Here is a 21,298-nt window from a genome sequence, read left to right as displayed (position 1 = left end):
GGGGTTCAAATCGGACTCCTATATTAATCTTCAGTAAAATGTGTTTGAGTTCGACCACTGATCTTAAGAGTGTACGTGTGGCACATCTCCTGAAATGCCCCGATCATACTACCAGCACATGGGCCTACTCCTAAGGATATTTCTCAAGTCAGCATTCTTTACCTGTTTTTATTATTCCCTAATATCACAATCACTGAATGTATTTATTCAAATAGTCTTACAAAGTAGCATTCTTTCTCTCAGTTGTGCTACTATAGCTTAAGAGAAGCTAGCAGGAGGCTAATTATTAATCAATGTCTTTTTTATTTAGGAAGGTAACACTTGGGCGGCCAAGTGGACAGTAGGTTGGAGGAAGCCTGTAGTTCGCCGTTGGGATTTTCCTCTAATTATTATTATTATTTTATTTTTTTTATTCTGGTAGATTATTATGGGTTTCTCGCCGTGGGAATGAGAAATTCCTAAATAAACAGGACACACAGTCTATGTTAGGTTTATTTTAAGATTCTTGCAGCAATTCCTGTGGGTAAGACGTATCACTTAACAGGGCAATATCAGACAGTGAAACATGATGGCAATCACTGGGCAATGTGTCCACGAATGGCGCAAAATGAGCTAAGATGTAACAAAGCAATGTTCAAGTGAATGGATGATTTGGGCTCATGTACATTTGGGGAAAGGTGGACCCAAGGGCCGGGGTGAACGTTAAGTCTATTATTGATGGTGTACAAGAAAGAGAAGGCTTGCCCTCTAGGTGGTTGAAGAGGTGCCATATTTTAGGTATATAGAATGGGAAGTCTTTTTCCTGCGGTGTTTCATTTTTGTGTCACTTGATTTCTACTCTGGAGAAGGTACGGCTTCTTGGTTGAATCTGGTGATTCAGAGGTTTGGATCTGAGCCACGTACTGAGGAGTCAGGCTTTTAATGGGGTAGCAGCTCGTGTGGCAAGATTTGAGGAGGACAATGTTGGCTTTAGAAACATGATAATGTAGAATCAAGAGACCTGCACACATATCCTAAACAGTCCTTACAACATTTTCTTAGGGAACAGAGTTGTGAACGTGATGAAACGGAGATCCCTAATCTTCAAAATGAGTTAAATTAGTCCCTTTAAAAGTTTGTTTTGCTAAGGGTTGCAACACTATGACTGGTTTATGCTTTATTTCGCTCAAACTTCAATAATAAAAACATGGCTTTTCACAGGCCATTGTCTACAGCATCTCTTTCCAACTTTGACAGGTCTCAGTCCTATCTTATCATCCCATATCCCCCTGGTCCACTGAAAAGTCACGAGTCTCCAGTTGAGGGTGGCACTTCGATCTTGTTGATCTAACTTCTTGCTAGTCCAATGGCTACATATCATCATGGCACTGCGTCCTAAATCCATCAAGAATAGAGACCAACATGGTGACACACCTTAAAGGAGCCAAGTTATCGTCCTGATCAGGTCTGGAGTGATAATCTGGTATGCCAACTTTCCATGCAAAGCGGTACCCTATTAAATTCATTCACATTCAAGAAAAGCCAAGTAAAACAAGAAATTGCATACGGTAATAGCACTGGCAAGAGTCGCTCGATCAGAGTTTAAGCGGGTACTTAGATTGCACAGACGATACATCCACACACCTGCATGCTCCTATGTACTGCCTAATTCATGGTGCACTTAATGACATGCATTAGTGGCACTCTGTAGAAAAAAGGTTACTGGTAAGCAAATGTCATTCCAACCAATGAGGTTTGAACAGAGATTAAATGGATTAGAGGGAACATGGAGCGTTACAAGTAATGTTCTTTTTAGAAACAGACTTGTATTTACGACAATGTCTTTAATGTATTATTGGATCAGTACATTTTTGTGCGTTGTTTGCAATGAGTAAAGATGAAATATTACGGTAAAATGCAGTCAACATGGTTTATCTGATGTCGAGTTTTTATGTCAATGTGTCAATTTCTTTTGTAAAAATCTGTCCATACAATTTTTGTGGAACGTCGCTGTCTCAAGTGAATACTTAAAAAGAAGGAACATGCAGTTTTCAGCAGATAGGCAATGCTGCAGCAACCTTATTTTATTTCAGATTACAAATACACCGCCGATATTCCCTGTATAGCATGTTCAGAAGAGACAGTAGGAAGCGAGCAGCAGGCAGTAGCACTATTTAAAGCTTGCCCCAGTAAGGTAATGTTCCTTCCACATGCTGGAACTACAGAAGCCTGCTCGCCCCTAGTTAGCTGTACATTGTTTTTTTTATTTTCCAAAGGAGGGTGTATTCACCTGTTAGCAGTGTACATCACTGCAAAATATGTTTGCAACTAAAAGCAAAGGTCTGGCTGGGAGCTCGCTTATGCTAGGAGACTTGATCTAAGGGTTCGCAACTGTAGAACGAGAAAATGGATTCTAGTACCAGTTTTTCTACTTCTTTATAAGTGTGTGCTCCTGGGGAAATGTAATTATTACTAGCACATCAAATATACTTAATGTGGTACACTTAAAGATATTTAGTCTGCCCAAACAATGAGCATGGAATCAAAAATACAATTTACACTTGAAATGATTTGCATTTTAGGGGGTTAAATCCACTACAGGTGTCAAATTAGAATATATTCATACGTCGTCGTCTTTTTTTATTTTTTAAATCAGATGACAGCCATTCTCGGCTACCTAAGAACATATCGGATAATGGGCATAGCACAACAAGTAACATTAAACTAGAAAGTCATATTACTTTAAACAAATGTCAGCGAGGCTGGCAAGCAAAGAACGTGGGAATTCCGAATGATATTGTATTCAACTACTAATAATGCAAAGGGATCATATATGACCTTACGACAAATGACGTTGTCAAGACATATACACATTTATCAGCCCGATCCAAGTTGTGCTGCCAGAATAAACAGTGCATCCGACACAGCGACTTCCCATGGTGCAGAACTGGCTCCTGCTTGGGATATCTATGGGCAATTGCAGCCATGAGCTGTGGTACTTTGAGAGATCGGTCTAAATCCTGGTTTACCGACTAAATAGAAATCATGTGATCTTGGGCAAACGTCCGCGTCCCTCAATATCCGCATCTTCCAAAACCAGATTATCACAATCTCTTCGCCCAAACATGCTTCACAGAACTGGCATTATCAGGGGACCGTAAATGCATCTCAGGGTATATATGGTAAATGCATCTCATAGGATGCTGTTCGGTCAAAACGGGAAGCCTCCGCCTAATTGAAGGTGGGAGCGGCGCGCGTGCAGTCAGAGGGGACAGCACACCTCCCCGGCTAAATCTCCCGGACAAAATGGGAGCAGCTGAGCAGAAGAAGCAGGTCTAAATCCGGGTAATAAAGAAGGGTGGGCGCCCCCTTTTTTTTTATTTCCGCAGCTGTCAACGCATGCCATTTAAATCCCTGCAACGTCCCTGGGCTGGGCTCGGGAAAAAAGTGGCCGCTGGGAGGAGCGGATGCTCCCGCTAAACTGTAGCCCGGGAGCTTCCTGCCCGGCCGGCCCCGGGGATCCTCCCTGCTCGGGACCCAAGCGCACGCGCCCCCCCCCCCCCCCTCCCGCCTGGCGGCTTACCATCCCCGGGTGAAATGGTCTCGATCTCCACTCCCATGGCGGCTGCTGGAAAAAGAAAAGGGGGTGTCCTCGCGGGAGCTGGCTCTGGCTGTCACCCCGGGGCTCTCGCTGACGCCTCGCGCTGCTGCTTCCCGGGCTCGCGAAAAAAAAGAGCTAGCTCGAGGCTTCTCTGAAAGTAGTATTCTGTCTCCAGCTGACTGACGGGCGCACGTGACCCAGGCGGCTCGGCCAATGGGAAGGGGAGGCTGGCTCCAGGAGGGTGGGATAAAGGGGAAAGGGTGCTTGCCACCATTACCTTTCTCGGGCACACAAGGGGGTGGGGGCGAGGATTGTTTTGAAGTTCACCGAGGTGAAGTTTTTGCAGGAATGTTTTCCTTTTTAAAATGGCCAGAGCAGACTCCCTTTTTGGGTTCTCGCACCTCACGTGGCTTTTCTTGCTGAGTGTCTTCCTCTTTAACAAAGTAGCTGCAGTTGATAATCTTTTCTGTTTTAAAACAGCAATAGAAGTTGTAGAAAGTGCTCTAATTGGCAAAAAAAATCAAGTCCATGTACTCGCCAAATGGAGTGTGGACCAGGGGTGGAGTTTGGGCCTGTGATAAGGGCAGTGCTATGGGCTGATTTAGATTTTTCGCCTTTTCTAAACCTTACTGCAAAAAATCTACGTGCACTGTAAACAAGCATTGGAAATGCAATTGGTCTCACATTTGTTTGAGTTAGAGCTATAAATTGGCATAGTAAATGGTGCTATGGGCTGATCTAGGATGTTCTGCCTTTTCTGAACTTTTATGCAAAAAAATCTACGTGCACTGTAAACAAGCATTAGAAATGTATTTGGTCTCGCATTTGTTTGAGTTGGAGCTATATATTGGCATTGTAAATGGCATTGTTTTTTTTTACCTGTGTTATGGAGTGTGTGTATGTGGTGTGTAGTGGAATTATGTGGGTTGGATTGGATTAGTTGTGGAATTGTGTGGTGTGGAGTGGATTTGTGTAGTGGAATTATGTGGCATGTTGCACAGTGGTATTATGTGGATAGTAATGATGTGTTTTTGAGTGTACTGGAATTATGTTGAGCGGGATTGTGTATTATACACTGTAACTATGTGGGATGGTATTTTGTGTTGTGGATTGGTATGTACTGGAGTTTAATTATGTGGTGGGCTTTTTTAATTTTCTGGTATGATTATTTTTTTTGGGAGCTTTATATTGTGGGAACTCGACCCGAAGGTATCAGAGCGCTTCACATGGGCACAAGTTGCATTGCAGATGGACACATTCATTCTGTCAGGCACGGGGAGATTAAGTGATTTTCCCAGAATCACAAGATGTTGAGCATCCCTGACTCAAACCCAGTTCCCCTTGAATTGGATACTTGTGGTGCAATGCTCCCTCTAATTTCTTTCCTCTGTTTGCGGCAGAAAAAGGTTAAAGCGATGTGCCCCAAAAACTCGACTGCACATGTAGACTAGGGCTTTACGTGAGATAAAAAAACTAGGGGACCTCTCAAAGGGGCATGACCGATGCAATTATCGGTGTGGCTTAAAGCAAATAAGCAAAAAATGTGTCCGTCATATAGTGTGCTACTGCGTCGCATAGTGTGATACCGACTGATATTTTGCTGCTGCTGCTGTCATTGCATCCAGATATATAATACAAGTAACATTACACCTACAAGAAGCCAGGAATATTGACTTTGTCATGCTTGCTTGTTAACAAAAGTTGTATATAATATTGAAAATGCTTCTTCTCTTGTAGTAGAGGTTGTGGCTAAATGCTTGAGCTGCCGACTTAGGAGATGGGTTTTGAGACTCGGGTCAGCTTAACATCCTGTGATTGTGGGCAAATCAATCAATTTTCACATGCATACTAAAAAAAAATCTTAATGATATAAAGTGCTCCAGTACTTTTGGGTTGAGTTTGCTCTTTATAAAACTGCAAAAGATTAAAGGATGAATCAAAAGCAGTGAACTGCTGCAGAGTTATGAATTTTTTCCACCCTGAGGGTGAGGGCACAAACGGAGAGCCTGATAGGGACCCGTTTCAGCACCTGCTTTTTAGAACTGCCGGTGCTGGCACCAGCAGGACCCGGCCCACTGAAAGCTCTGTCATAGACTCTGCTTCTTGTAACATAACACCTGAACACTTCACCCCTCTATTTGTAGGCTCCTAAAGAAACTTCTGTCTATTTCCAGGACTGGTGATAAACACGAGGTGTGCTTTCAGAAATATCTGAAAGCACATGTTCATGCTTTTAAACTTGCTGCATTTGTTTTCTAAATAGAGCGTGGCTGATGGTTTGCCTTTTGAAAGTATTCATGTTAAATGCAGGCCATGACGGGAGCTGTGATTAACATCAATTCTTTCAAAAGGCCCACAATCAGCCTGCAGCTGCACTGCATTAAGAAAAGAAATGCAGCAAGTCTACAAACAATGTGTGCTTTCAGGATCATCTAAAAGCACACATTGTGCTTTTAAACTTGATGAATTTCTTTTCTTACAGCGCTGCTGCAGGGCTGATTGTGAGCCTTTGAGAAAGTCAGTTAGTCAAAGAACTTTATTTCGGCTATACAACCATAAAAGCACATAAAATATTACAATTACATATAGTACAAAAGACAAATACACAGGATAATGATAAAAAGAGTATCCATAAAACCGAGAATAAAAATACAGAATCACATTTTGAGAGAGTTTACTAACCCAGCGTCAACCGGTTTCCTGGGCAGGACGCGCAGCGGACGAGCGCAGCGGGAGCGCCTAAGGCAAGCCCGTCTGTGCCCGTCCGTGCCACGGCCGGGCCCAGGGCCGGACACGCTGCCCAACCCACGGTACGTACAAATCAACTACCTACCTATACCCGAGCTGATCTACTTGCTCTTAATCACAACAAAAACCACTGTCTCAACATTATTAATGCTGAGACATGGTTAGGACCCGCATGCTGCCACCATTGCAGAACTCTCCTCACTCCGGAAATACAGTTACCTAACATGAATAACGCAACCTCGCTTCGAGGAGCCTTGATTAACGCAAGATCCATTTGCAAAAATGGTGAGCACATTCATGATCTCATTACTGAAAACGACATTGATATGCTCTTCATAACCGAAACATGGCTGAAACCATGGTGCAACCCGATCATAGCCCAAACTGTCCCCCAAGGATACCTCATTCAGAGGATCGACAGACAAGAACTCAGAGGTGGTGGCCTGGCCATTATCCATCGAGATTCACTGAAATGTACCACCATTGAACTCCCAGACGTAAAAGGAGCAGAAGGCATGGGTTTCTGCATCCAACTAAATGAGGAAAATACCTTTGCGGGAGCCCTCATCTACCGCCCCCCAGGACCTCAAAACGGTTTCTTCGAAAGTTTCGAAGATGCTCTCAGCACTTTCACCTTAAAATACGCAAATTTCACCGTTCTGGGAGACCTGAATTTCCACCTAGACAAACCCAACGACCCCAACACCATATGGCTCAACGACTTAACAAATATCCTAGGACTGAAAATACTGACCAAATTGCCCACGCATAAAGCAGGACATATACTAGACTGAATTTGCACCAATACCAAAACCCTAACTGTCGAAGACCCGCTGATCCAAACATGGACCGACCACTGGTTAATCCCTTTTAATTTAACCACCAACAAGAAAAGGTCTAACACCGTCAACCAAAAAATCGAAGTCCCTATGCAAAAAGACTGGAAAAAGCTTGCCAGCTCACCAAATCTCCTGCTCACCGCAGAGAAATCCAAACCATCGCTGTCCGGAGACACAGAATCCGATTACAAAATATTTTGCAATTGGATCTCAGAGTGCTGTGGTCCGGCCAACTCTGAGAAAGTAAGGAAAAAGCAGAATAGAAAATCGGCACCCTGGTTCTCCCCCGAAATAAAAGCCAAACGTACAGAGATCAGAACTCTCGAAAAGAAATGGCATCAAAACTATAATCCTAAGGAAGCTCTTGCCTATAAAATCGCGAGGAAAATATATCATTCTATGATAAAAAACGCCAAAAAAGACCACTTTCTTCAAAGAATTAACCGGTCCAACAATAACCAGAAACAAATCTTTAAAATTGTTGACGAGTTTATGAACCCCAGAATCCTCAGGCAAGAAATACCACCCTCATTAGCTCTCTGTAACGACATAGCTGACTATTTCGAACAGAAAATACTCAAACTTACCTCAGACTTCCCTGACCCTCCTGAACCCCCCCCCTATGAAGCAACGCTACCAATTAACAACAAACCCCAGTTGAAAAATTTTACTCACATCAGTCTCGACGAATCCCGACAAGCTATCCTCTCCAGTAAATCAGGCTCCCCGTTTGACCCATGCCCCCCTATGCTGCTCCACACTCTGGTGGACACAGTAAATCCAGCCATAAACTCCATTATAAACTCCTCTCTGTCCACTGCATCCATTCCGGCTGAATGGAAGCTCGCGGCAGTCAAGCCTCTGCAGAAAAAGCCCCTACCTGACCCCACCACGCTCTCCAACCTTCGCCCCATCTCGCTGCTTCCACTACTGTTCAAACTGACCGAAGCGGCAGTTAATAAACAGTTGACGAAACATCTTGAGGAAAACCACCTTTTTCATCCAAACCAGGCTGGTTTTAGGGCGAAACACTCCACAGAGTCAGCCCTCCTACATACTGTAGAGACCCTCAAAATGGCACTGGACCAAGGGAAAAAGGCCGTCCTGATCCTGCTCGACCTGTCGGCGGCCTTTCACACGGTCTCACACCCCGTGTTGATAGGCCGCCTGACAGAGTCAGGGCTAGCAGGAACTGCCCTCGAATGGCTGAAAAACTTTCTAAACCATAGGAGACAAGTAACCGTGCTAGGAAACTACTGCTCGGATGAAAAAACCATAAAAACAGGGGTACCACAAGGCTCAAGCTTGAGCCCGGTTTTGTTCAACCTTTATATGACCCCCCTGATAGAACTCATCACATCCTTTAACATCAGCACGATATCTTACGCTGACGACACCCAGCTCATCCTAGTACTGGAAAACAACTCCTCCAAAGCGGAGGAAAATTTAAAAACCTGTCTGACGGCAACCTTTGATTGGATGCGAACGAACCACCTCAAATGTAATTCAGGTAAAACTGAAATCCTCCCTTTCGGCCTAAACAACCTCTTCTCCCCCTCCAATTGGTGGCCTCAAGACGCCGAAATTCCCCCTAACACCATCACGTCGGCCCGTAACCTCGGGATAAGGTTTGATGAAGCCTTATCCTTCAAGCAACAAGCAGGTACAGTGGCAGGGTCCTGTTTCAATATCATCAAAGGTCTTAGAAGATTCTTCGACCTCCTTCCCCTAACAGCTAGAAAGACTGTGGCAGTAGCCCTCATCACAACCCGCTTAGACTACTGCAACAGCATCTATGCAGGCTCAAACAGAGCTGTTCTGCACAAGTTGCAGATGGTTCAAAACGCCGCCGCCCGCCTGGTGCTAAGACTACCCAGGAAATCATCTGCCTCAAAAGCACTCAAAACCCTGCACTGGTTACCCATCCACAAAAGAGTGCTATTTAAAATCCTGCTCATTACGTTCAGAGCCTACCACCAGTCAGGACCGACATACCTGTCCCAGAGGTTTGGAAGATACACTCCCCCACGGTCACTCAGATCATCCAACCTAAACCTACTCGCAGTCCCCAAATTCAGACTAACCACAAAAGGTGGAAAATCCATCGGAGTACTTGGAGCCAAAGCCTGGAACAAGCTCCCATCACAAATGCGCCTGATCCATTCCGAAAAACTGTTTCGTAAAATGCTCAAAACATGGATCTTCAAAATCGAAGACTCACTCTGCTTAGCGTTAATCTAACCCACACTCCACTCATAGACCAAGATCTTCATATAGGACCTACCTTAAGTAGCATCCCTACTTCTTCTCTGTCGGGACAGCGATGTCTAGCGCCAAGATGCTCCCTGGAGTGTAAGTGCGCTCTATAAAAGCCTATTCACATTCACATTCACATTCACATTCTATTGACAACCTGGATGTCTATCTTTGACCAGTCATCTATAGGCATAGTTTATAAAAGACATTAAAACGATTTAAGATATGTACATTAAAAAGGAGTGAAGAGATAGGGCACCCTCATACGGAAAAATTACAGGAAGGTCTTTCTGGCTATTAAGTTGTGCAAACATGGCTTAGCAGCATAGTTAGTGGGTATACACAATAACATTTTCTCCATGTTCTTTTGCTTTAAGATGCCCCTGCTTATACACCACAACGCAAGTAGAAACCTAGAGGTGGCAAACACAAATAATGGGTGTGTTTCATATTTAAGCAACCTAAGAGCCTCAGTATAGTGCCTAATCCCCATATTTCTTCAGAGTTGGAGCACCCACTTGGACCTTGGACCTTCTATAGGCGGGACAGAAAAGAAGAGCATGATGTTCTGTTTCTTCAGCCATGTCATACCCTGGGCAATCTAGTTTTGTTGCTCCCTTCCATTTGTTTGAGTATGCTTGTAATGGGAGCACTCCATGTCTGAATTGAAGGAACAATTTCTTTGCCAGTAATGGCTGTATGCTATCCAGAGTCGGCTCGATCGTATATTGCTGTTTGATATCCAGGAACCTGGAGGTCAGACTGCTTGAATTAATGCTCTGGCATGGTTGGGCAAATGTAAGTTCCCTGTAGGCAAAATATAGGGACTTTTTGGGACTGGAGGGAAAGCGGTCTGTCAATTTGCCTTTTTTGACAAATCTTATCCGAGCATAGGTGTCTTGATGCAAGTGTTTCAGCTGGTGGCATAAGTAGGCTGGAACTCTCATGTCTCGGGGAAGGCCCCATAGCTGATCATGCTGGACCATGTCAAATGCAGATTTAAGATCCACAAAGGTGAGTTAGAGGCTGCCACCCTCTAGAATCACAGTCTTCCAATGGATCAGATGCAATCTAAAGATCTGGTCAATAGTTGAGGTTGTGGTCCTAAAGCCAGCTTGTAAGGGTGTTATTACATTATTTTCCTCTATCCAAGATTGCAAGCGACCAAGGAGGACATGGGCAAATATTTTTTGGGTAACGTCTATAAGACTTATTGGGTGGTAGTTTGCTGGATTTAAAGGTGAAACTTTTGTATAAATAGGAATAATTTCTGCCCCTACCCAGGTCGGGGCGGCTACATACCTTGTAGGATGGCGTTAAAAAATATCAATAGATAAGGTGTCCACACTGTTGGCTCATTTCGAAAGAGGTCACCTGGAATTCTATCCAGCCCCAGTGTCTTGGCTGGAAGCAAGTTACCCACTGCCACTGAAATCTCTTTCATTGTGCAAGGGGGGGCATTGATATTTGTGGGATTTATGTCTGCTAATACTTCCCTATTGACTACAACTCTAACTACAGACCTTGAGTATAACATTTTAAAATGGGATCTCCAGACTTTTCCCCCAAGTTTGGTGCAATAGCTGAGTTGCCTTCAGGTTTCCCAGTTTTAACTCGGTTCCAGAAGCCTCGCCTATCTCAATTATCTAAGGCTATTTTAATTGCTTCCCATTTATCTGTCTACCAGCTAATTTTAGCTTCAGCTATGATTTTTTTTATATTGGGCCCTGGTTTCTTTGATACATGAGTTATCATTCTCTTTGATACCCATTAGTAGAGCATGTTTGGCTTTCCTACATGTTTTGTTATACCAGGGATGCTTGGGTTTAGGGTGCGGTCTAGACTTACCACTATTGTAAAAAAACTCAGCCATTTTTAAAAACATATCCTGGTGATTTTGTCCTATTGCCAACAAAGATTCTAAACCGCAATTGTTTTCGAACAATCTAAATGCAATTTGTAAAAAGGGGCTGATTTGTTTGTACAATGTTGCCACTTTTTCCGTCGATTGTAGAAATGTTCCCCAGCGTACTCTTCTACCTCCATCGATTGAGACTAGACTTGGAGCGGGATATGGGGGTGTACTACAATGGTCCTTGGATACAGGGAAGGCTATTTCTAGGACCAGCGGATTGTGGTCGCTTTCATGACGAGGTTTAATCAAGAAATCTCTGGTTTGATGCCATAGTTCTACGTCTACCAGAATATAATCCCAACTTATTAAAAGTAAAATTTCCTGGGCTATCAGAGGGGAAACGACCGTTGCATGCCCTTAGTGCGTGAGTATAAGTGACTGAATTCATATGTAGGACTAATGGGGTCCAACCCCTTGTTGGCTGGATGTTAGTTTCAGGGATTGACCAGACTGAATCTTCCTCACTTGCGATGGTGGTAGTAATACCATTAAGGGGCTCAAAATGGCAATTAAAGTCTCCACCTATGATTGCATGAGTATTCTCTGATAGAGAAAAGTGGCGAGACATTCCAACTTCTGAGAGATTTGGCCCTGTATCACTGGACGAGAGTAGACATTGATGATAGCAATCTTCAGGGAGTTGTGAAAGGAGAGAAGGATGCACAAGATGTCAAGGGAAGAGGTATCTATCATTTTGACATGTAGGCCAACCAAGGTGCATAGCCCCCTGATGGTGTCCTCCTGGCTCCCTGGACAGATGGAATACAGTATGTGACATATCCCACTCTATGTAGTTCTGACCGTGACCATGCCTCCTGAAAGAGGCATAGCTCATGTTTGTCTATGAAGTCTCCCCAATCTGGGAGGTCCAGTTTCGAGCTAAGACCTGCTATATTCCAGGATAAGATCTGGGTGTTCTCTATTTCGTCTGGAATTACTGTCTGGGTATTGGAAGTATGCCTGTCATGTGATGTGGCTTGATGCATGGTCTTAGCTTGGCCGTGATTCCCCACCTAGTTCTGTGGGATACATTCAGCAACTCTGTCAGACTTGCTAGGGGAGGTGGGTGCACTAGTTGTGATATTCACTTAACTGGTTTCCTCAAGGGCTTGATTACGCTTCTTTGTTCCTCCACACTTTTGGGACTCAACACGCTGTGTGTTAGTGAGGGAGGGACTTTTACTGTTAAAATTGAGTCAATCTACCAGATCCAGGGAGCTATATCTTTTACTGACCGGGATGTTATATTCCATTGTATTTTGGCATCCCCGACCCAGGTTTGACATACTACCAGTCTGGGATCTCGGTTCCCAATTTTTGTGCGCTGTTCCCACTTGGTTTGACAGGGGACTAGGGGGATAGAAATAACCCAAGGGCAGTGTCTGAATGCCTCTAGCTCCGTAGGGTGCCACCATTCAAGGATATGTTGGACCCCCCTACTGTCTCTAAAATTAATCACAATACAATCCCCCGGTATGTCCTTGCACCTCTGTCCCAACCAACTAAGCCTGCGTCTGAATAGAATTTTGCTTTGTACTCGATGGGGGAGTGGCTGATATTTATTTAGCCAAAAAGAGGTTTTGTTTTTTTAATTCAGAGTGTGTCTCCCCTCTGACCTTTTCCCATCAAGGGCTGCATTTAACATAAATACTTTCAATAGGCCCACAATTAGCCCCGCAGCCGCGCTGTATTTAGAAAAGAAATGCATCAAGTTTAAAAGCACAAATTGTTCTTTCAGAGAAGTCTGAAAGCACACCTCGTGTTTGTAGTCTTGCTGCATTTCTTTTCTAAATAGAGTACGGCTGCGGGACTGATTGTGGGCCTTTGAGAAGTATTTATGTGAATCCCAGCGCCCGCCATGGGCTGCATGTAACATAAATACTTTCAAAAGGCCCACAATCAGCCCTGCAGCTGCACTTTATTTAGAAAAAAAATGCAGCAAGTTCAGGAGCATTTTAAAACAGACGGCAGCAAACGCTCTCCTGGGATGTGCTGTGTACGCTTCACACACAGCACTGAGCGCTCAGGGGGACAGAGGTGGGCGCGCGCACCTTACAGAAAATAGTGGTAAGGTATTATATTTGTTCTGTAAGAACATTAAAGGTTGGAGTCCAATAATGGCTTTTTTTAACAAAAGAAGGGTTCAGGAAGGATAATGTATGAAATACAAGTGATATTGTAAACATGCAAGTTAGTTGTAAGGATTATTTTTGGATGGATATTGATTGCTAGCAGGGCTTATTTTGTCCAAATATTAATGCTTCAATACAGGGTTTAATGCAGTGTGGCATTCAGTACTCTTGTTTTACAGAATAAGCAGCTACCTACATCATTATTGTATGTAATCTCTTTATTGATATCATAACTGCAATTTCACAATTGCTTTATTAACCTTGCTTTCACAAATTTGCTTTCTTGAAAATGCACCATTTGCCCACTCTTTTAAAAACATTTCCCAGGGGGAGAACCCCGCTCGAAATCTCCTTATGGCGTTGGGCTCGTGCGCTACACTAGCTCGTCACAGGGCACTCAGCCCAAACCTTTACGCCTCACCACTTTCAGAAGTCACCAGACGCCGCTGGAAAAATATGTCTGCTATTTTCAGGCTGACACCATCTGTTAACAACAGAGCCTTCCAGACATTGTGAAATGAAGGTGGCTTCCAAGATGAGCGCAGGAATCTGTATAGCACACTAAACATGAACCGTCGTTCTTTGGACGCGGACTTCTGCTAGAAAGAAATGACAAAGCGATGCCCACTGCCTCTCTGTCTGAAACACGCTGTTCGCTTTAAGCAGGCTGATAGGTGGGCTGTTGCGTCAAACTGAACAAATCAGGGGCATTGCTTGGTCAATAAGACTGGGGGATGTGAGCTTGATATTTTCTGACAATCACGCTGACATATCATGTTAATCATGATATAAGAAGCAGCACACGAGGGGGGCTTAAGGGCCAGTGGAAAGGGAAAGGAGTGCAGATTGAGAGGGGGTACTTAAAAACAGTTTTTTGTAAAATAATCATGTTTTAAAACCTTCAAAGCAAAGAAGAAAGTGTGTGTGTGATTTTTGTCTGAGTATTTAAAAATCCCAAGCGAAATCCGACAGACACCTTACAATAACCAACGGAAAAATCCTGTGCATAACATTTTATTAAATAATACATTTGTTGGGGGGTGTAACAACCCAAACACCCCTCCTGAAGCTACGCCCCTGGAACAACGAAGCTGTTTCACACGACTTGCAGCATGCACACCCCTTTACAGTATTAGTCACACTACAGGAAGCACTCTCATCCTCAAACTAACAGTGAAGCACTTCTAACAGCACACCAACGTCCCTCAGTAGAAGTCACAGACAAGCAGAATCACTCTCACACCCTTAACAGTAGTGCCAGTTATTGAGGATTTGTGTGCAAACCTGAGCTGGCGTGCTGAGTCCTGATTACATAAATTGACTTTGTAACCTTATTGTCTGGCCCCACCCGTCAATCCAAAAAATGTGTGGTGTCCGAGCATCATTCTCTTCAAATAAAAACACACACATGGTAAATTATTAGTAGATAAGCAAACTCTATAATTGGGGGCTCAAGCAATGAAGGCTTTCAGTGACTCCTTGTTGTAGATAACATTAATCAATCCTGTAATCCCAAATGTACAACTCGGGCCAGAGGCAGTACAATCCAGGCAAGTTTATTGCTGCTGAATGGAAAACTAGGACTAGCAACAAAAAGTCAAAAGCCCCACAATCAGCCGACAGCCGCACTGCATTAAGAAAAGAAATACAGCAAGTCTAAAAACACAACGTGTGCTTTCAGGATCATCTGGAAGCACATGTCGGGCTTTTAAACTTGATGCATTTCTTTTCTTACAGCGTGGCTGCGAGGCTGATTGTGGGCGTTTGAGAAAGTATTTATAGTAATCACAGAGCCCGTCAAGGGCTTCAGTTAACATAAATACTTTCAAAAGTCAAACAATCAGCCTTCAGCCATGCTTTATTTAGAGAAGACATGCATCAAGTTTAAAAGTAAGAACATGTTCTTTCAGAGGATTCTGAAAGCACACCTCATGTTTGTAGACTTGATGCATTCTTTTCTAAATAGAGTGCGGTTGTGGGACTGATTGTGGGCCTTTGAGAAAGTATTTACGTTATTGACAGCGCAAGTCATGGGCTTCATTTAACATACTTACTTTCAAAAGGCCCACAATCAGCCCCACAGCCGCGCTCTATTTAGAAAAGGAGCGTTTTCAAACTGGCAGTGCAAACACTCTCCCAGGATGTGCTGTGTGTGCCCGAGCTTCACACATGGCACTGCACGCTCGAGGGACAGAGGTGTGCAGGCTCTCGCACACCTTACAGGGAACAGTGATGTGGTGTGTATTGGAATTTTGTTGTAGAATGGAATTATGTTGTTTGGTGTGGAATTATGTGGTGTGGAATGGATTTGGTGGAGTTGAATAGTGTGGCATGGAACAGTGGCATTGAGCGAAATTATGTTGAGTGGAATTATGTGGCATGGGGTCAAGTGTATTTATGTGGATTTTTATATGAAATAGAGTGGATGTATGTGGGGTGTATTTATGTGGTATTGAGTAGCGTGTAATTAGGTGGAGTTGAATTATGTGGTGTTGAGTGGTATTATGTGGATTGTAATTATCATGAGTAGTGTGGAATTGTGAGGCAGTAGAATTGTGTGCTGTGGAGTTGTGTGGCGTTGTGTTGAATTATGTGGAGTTCAATGCTAGTTGTCTATCTACAGCAGTACATCATGTTGCACAGTATTGCTGAGAAATCTATGTCCAACACCCTACACTGGTATGAGTGGTGCTTTAAAACGGATCAGGCAGATTGAAATAATAGGGAGAGAAGGAGAAGGGGTGTGGGAAGTTATTCATCTTCACCCCGCAACGTTTAAAACAGACCACTGGTAGGTAGAGATTTTAAAGATGAGGTTGTTTGGTGGTTATTATGAACAGTCTCTTGTACGCCTATGCAGAAAGTGCGGGTAAACCTGTTCACAATAGTTGTTGTTGTTGTATGTACTTTATTCAATATAAAATATCATAAAAGCTTTGTCAAAGTATTTTTTAAGTTTTAAAAAGTGCAGCAATTCATACAACAATTAACATATAAAAATATTTGTATAAAATCCATTAAAAGCAGAATATAAAACAAATTTTTACACTGTACACAATAAAAACAGATTCATTTACAAAAGGCAGTTAGGAGCATTTGGGTCCAGAGGATGTTAGCGCTTACTATGTTTTAACAGGTGTACATGTAGCACCCAAGCGCTGCCCAAGTATTTTGCCTCCGCACAGATCATACTAAAGGACGAAGTGTCTGTTTTAAACGTGCGCAGTGCTACCCTGTAATCAGTAAACCCCAGGTTTCTGCATACAGGTTTCAGCCATTTCCTCCTGGGAGCACTGTAAGCAGGACATGCAAAAGGGAAATGGGGAAGTGATTCTAATGGGGCTTGGCAACCTGGGCAGCTCACAGAAGCCAAGCTATAGTTCCTCCATCCTGCTACCAAATCATTTAGTGGGAGTATCCCAAATCTAAATTTTGTAAATAGCAATCTATCACGGGGCGATTGTATAAAATCAAAATTGTGCTCAAATTTAGCAACCTGCTTGTGCATTAAAAACTGTTCAGTGAGGGTCCCCCAGTTGGAATTTCGATCCTCCACCCCTTTCACCCAATCCCAGTATGCCTTCTTAATGATCTGCTTGGCTGGCACTATCTGGGTCGCCCAGGCCTCTCCGAACCCAATATCAATTGCCAACTGCTTTAATTTAGCAATCCACTTGATCTTATTCCCCGTGTCTAGATTGATAATCTCCGACAGAGCAGCCGCATAGTTGATTAGTTCAGGGGTCCTTCTTAGGCATATACAGAACAATAGTGGGTGTAGTCTAACGATATTAGTAAGGGACTGCTTCCCCAGGTCTCTACGGAGCGGAGTCAGAGGGGTGGAGAGCGGAAGAGATACAAGCCCTCTAAGGAACTTGTTCTCTGATCTTTCTAACTCGCAAACCTCTTCAAACACCCATAACTCCGACCCGTAGAGCGCCGAGGGCAGTGCCTTACCATCGTAGACCATAAGAGCCAGGCCTACTGGTCTACTAGACGAGAGCTTCTGCTCTCTTAGAATGGCTCCCACTACCCTTCTATGATTGAGGAGCATCTTGGCTAGATGGGTATCCCACTTCATTTTGTTATTCAGCCTGATCCCCAAATAATCAAAAGACACCACAGTTTCTAAGAGGGTACCATTCAGGTTGATGGTATTCTTGAAGCACTTGGAAGGAGAGAGAGTCATCAGTTTTGTTTTATCGGTGTTAATTGTTAGACCCCGTAAACAACAAAACGTACTAAATCTGTCTAGCAGTTTTTGTAGGCCTGACGGTGTTTTTGAGACCAGTAACGTAATCTGCGAATTGGAGGGTAGGTGTTTTCTCCCCGGCCAGGGTTGGGGCATCTGTTGGAACCTCTCGCAGATGGTCTACCACCCCATTTATGAAGAGGGAGAACAAAGTTGGAGCCAAAACGCAACCCTGGCGGACCCCACTATTCACTGCCACCCTCCCCGTTAACTGGCCCTGGGTGCCCCACCTGATCCTTGCATAGTTCCCCTCATGGAGCCGCTTGGTAAAGTCTAGAATCATGGGTAGAATCCCCAGGTCATACAGGACTTGCCATACCTTGACCCTGGGTACCAGGTCGAATGCGGTCTTGAGATCGATGAACGCCAAGTATAGGCTACCCTTCCCGATGGATACCACTTTCCAGTGTGTGGCACAGAATCTAAAGACCTGATCTATCGTTCCTACTTTCTTCCGGAATCCCGCCTGGAAATGAGAAAGGACATTGGCCTCATCCTCCCAGTACCTTATTCTCGTTAGGAGGACCCTGCCAACCACTTTTTGCGTTACGTCGATTAGGCTAATCGGCCTGTAGTTGGCAGTATCCTCCTTATTGCCCTTTTTATATATCGTAACCACCTCTGCCCCTTTCCAGGAATCCGGGACGGGATGGCCTCTGACTATCAGATGGATGGATGGATCATGGAAAAATCAAGTGTCAATTTTAGGTCTGATTTGTAATAGTGCTTGTGCTGATCACAGTAAACAAACTGCAGCCTATAGATACTGTTATGGGCTTTAAGCAACCTCCTGCTGCCATTAGCTTCTTTTGCTCAGCAACCTTGAGTCAATTGGTGTGTACATCACATCTTTAATCAGCCCACATGAACATTTTGCTCTTACCATCTCTTTCTATTGGTTGAATGGGTGTATCATGCTAACTTCACTGGGATGCACAAAGGAAAATTTTATATCTAAACGTTCACACCATCTACGTACACTTAATTGGAGAAGTGTGGCTCACTGGTTAGAGCAGGCAGACCCTGAAGCAGAGGTCAGACCCGGGACCAGGGTTCAATTCCCGACGCGGCAGGGTCTTGAGCTCAAATGTCCACGGACTCGACAATTCTCGCTTCGGTGCCTGACCTAATCATGGGTTCACACTCTGCAACTCTGGGCATTAAGCTAGCTTAAGCTCCACAACCGCCCCCCCCGCGGCGGGATGCCTGGCTTTCACCTTGGGGATGCCCGTTAGGGGCTATCTCACAGGGAAAAGCCAGGACGGGTTCCCAAGGCAAGCGCCGAGATGCCTCCGGGTAGTCGAGCGCTATATAAGAACATTTAAAAAAAAAAAATTGATGAACGCCAAGTATAGGCTACCCTTCCCGATGGATACCACTTTCCAGTGTATGGCACAGAATCTAAAGACCTGATCTATCGTTCCTACTTTCTTCCGGAATCCCGCCTGGAAATGAGAAAGGACATTGGCCTCATCCTCCCAGTACCTTATTCTCGTTAGGAGGACCCTGCCAACCACTTTTTGCGTTACGTCGATTAAGCTAATCGGCCTGTAGTTGGCAGTATCCTCCTTATTGCCCTTTTTATATATCGTAACCACCTCTGCCCCTTTCCAGGAATCCGGGACGGGATGGCCTCTGACTATCAGATTCATTAAGAGCAGAATAAAGTCCGCCCATACTTTTATTTCCTGCAAGAGCAAATCCCCAGGAAGGCCATCAGGGCCCGCCGCCTTTCCTGCGGCTGCGGCTATGGCAGATGAAACCTCGTTGAGCTGAAAGGGCTCTTCTATGTTAACCCCCTCTAGCAGATGGCCTAGACTAGACTCCCTAGCAGGTACTGGGAAAGAACCGTTCTTCCCTGCCGAAGATGTTTCGGCGTCACAATATAGAGCAAGAAAATGGGCGTGCCATTCCTGCTCTGTTATGTGGTTAGGAATCAAATCGGATCCATTCCTCCTACCTTTATTAAGTATTCCCCAGAATACTGTAGAATCCTTCAGTAGTGAGGCGGCTTTAAGTTCTTGCCAATGGTCGTCTTCCTAGTTACGTTTTGCCTGATCGACTGCCCTTGCATACTCTTTTCTCGCTATTATAACCAGGGAAGGGTTTTTCCCTTTTAAGGCCAAGGAGAGACTGCGCCTCTTGTCCCTGCAACCGTCTGAGTACCATAGGTTGGAAGGCTTGGGAAGCTGTTTCTTAGTGGAATTCGGATTGCTAGGGATCGGACTGGCGAAGAACTCCCCCAGACCCTCAATAGTCCTCTGATAGAATTCGGGGAGGGGGGAGGACTCTATAGACCCTATAGCAGTGATCGCCTCGAGCTCTATTAATTTCTGCTAGATGAATTCTCTGATCTTCCTAATTTATCCTCCTGGTATGCAACCTTATTCCATTTGAGGCGGCAGTTGCAGTAGGACGGGACTATCTCTTTTGGCAGCATCCTCATCAGATTTAAGGGCTTGGAGCTCGTCCAATTATTTTTCACTTGCATGCAGAGTGGATTGTGGTCGCTGTCCTTGGTAGGTTTCACCTCCATGTCCAGTAAGTCTCCCCAAAGTCGAATGTCTTGGAAAATATAGTCAATCCGTGATGGACAACTGAGCCTATTGTAAGTGTTAGCCCCACTTGCGTCGGAACAGGTTGACCGCTCTCAGGTTATACTCCACAGATAGGGCATTCAATTGTATAGCTCGTTGTGTCCACTTTTTGATAGGGGGAGATCAGCAATGGGATTCCAAATTTACTGTCCTGCTCTCAGTACCAAGCGCATCCTCCTCGCTAAGCGGTTCGAATGTGCAGTTGAAATCACCCGCCACTATAATGGCGGAATTGGATGGTAAAGAGGACAGTTCAGTTTCAAGAACTGACAAGATGGACGAGTACACATTCCCAGCTGACCCTCTTGCATACACATTAAATATCTCCAAATTAGGACTATTTGGAGGTGCTTTCACCGTCAGGTGTAGGATATCTGTAGATGGAGTTGTGTGCATAATAGTAGACCAATTTAGGGAAATGCTGAGCCAGATATGGAGGCCCCCAGAGGGACGACCCCTCCCCGTGCTTATAGCTGGAACAAAATATGTTGCAAACCCAGATTTATGCAGGGGGCCCATACTCCAAGTCTCTTGGAATAAGCAAATATCCTGTTCAGCTATAAAGTTGTTCCATTTTGGGAGGAGCATTTTTTTCTCTAACCCTGCAATGTTCCATGAAACAAATTGTCCCTATATTGCAACCATTCTCAGTAAATGGAACATTTACCACCCCTGCACAGCTCTGCCCGTCTCTTCGCTACTATGACGGGCAGGATCTTCCTGCCAGAACCCATCCCCTGCTTCCTGATGGTGATCCAAAGAGGGAGGCTCGTCTAGGCTTAGGCCAGACTCTATCCCCTCCTCTTCTGATGACCCTTGTGAGGTGCAACGGAACTGGATTGCAGAATGCCCTGGCAGAAGCGTGCGGAACTCAAGTTCCACCAGATTTTTAGCTATGACGGCACTGAATAGCTGTATCTCGATGCAGCCCGTCACAGAACTTCCCAGGCTTATCCTCCTTACTGTAGCCAGGTCCTCT

At 44.4% G+C, this 21,298-nt stretch overlaps 1 protein-coding gene across 1 annotated transcript in view; it reads right to left on the bottom strand.

The window, feature by feature from the left end:
- The window catches only part of FKBP1B (FKBP prolyl isomerase 1B), a 163,061-nt gene extending 159,191 nt beyond the window's left edge, over positions 1-3,870 (bottom strand). The window contains exon 1 of the mRNA XM_086926268.1: positions 3,563-3,870. Coding sequence (XP_086782394.1) covers positions 3,563-3,599 — 37 coding nt within the window. The 5' untranslated portion in view covers positions 3,600-3,870. The remainder of the gene's footprint in view (positions 1-3,562) is intronic.
- Between the last annotated feature and the right edge of the window lie 17,428 nt (positions 3,871-21,298).

The sequence above is a fragment of the Lissotriton vulgaris genome, chromosome 6 (assembly GCF_964263255.1).
Source record: "Lissotriton vulgaris chromosome 6, aLisVul1.2, whole genome shotgun sequence".
In the NCBI taxonomy this organism is placed as follows: domain Eukaryota; kingdom Metazoa; phylum Chordata; class Amphibia; order Caudata; family Salamandridae; genus Lissotriton; species Lissotriton vulgaris.
The sequence above is the reverse complement of the archived record's forward strand: the minus strand, read 5'-3'. Positions and strand labels throughout refer to the sequence as shown.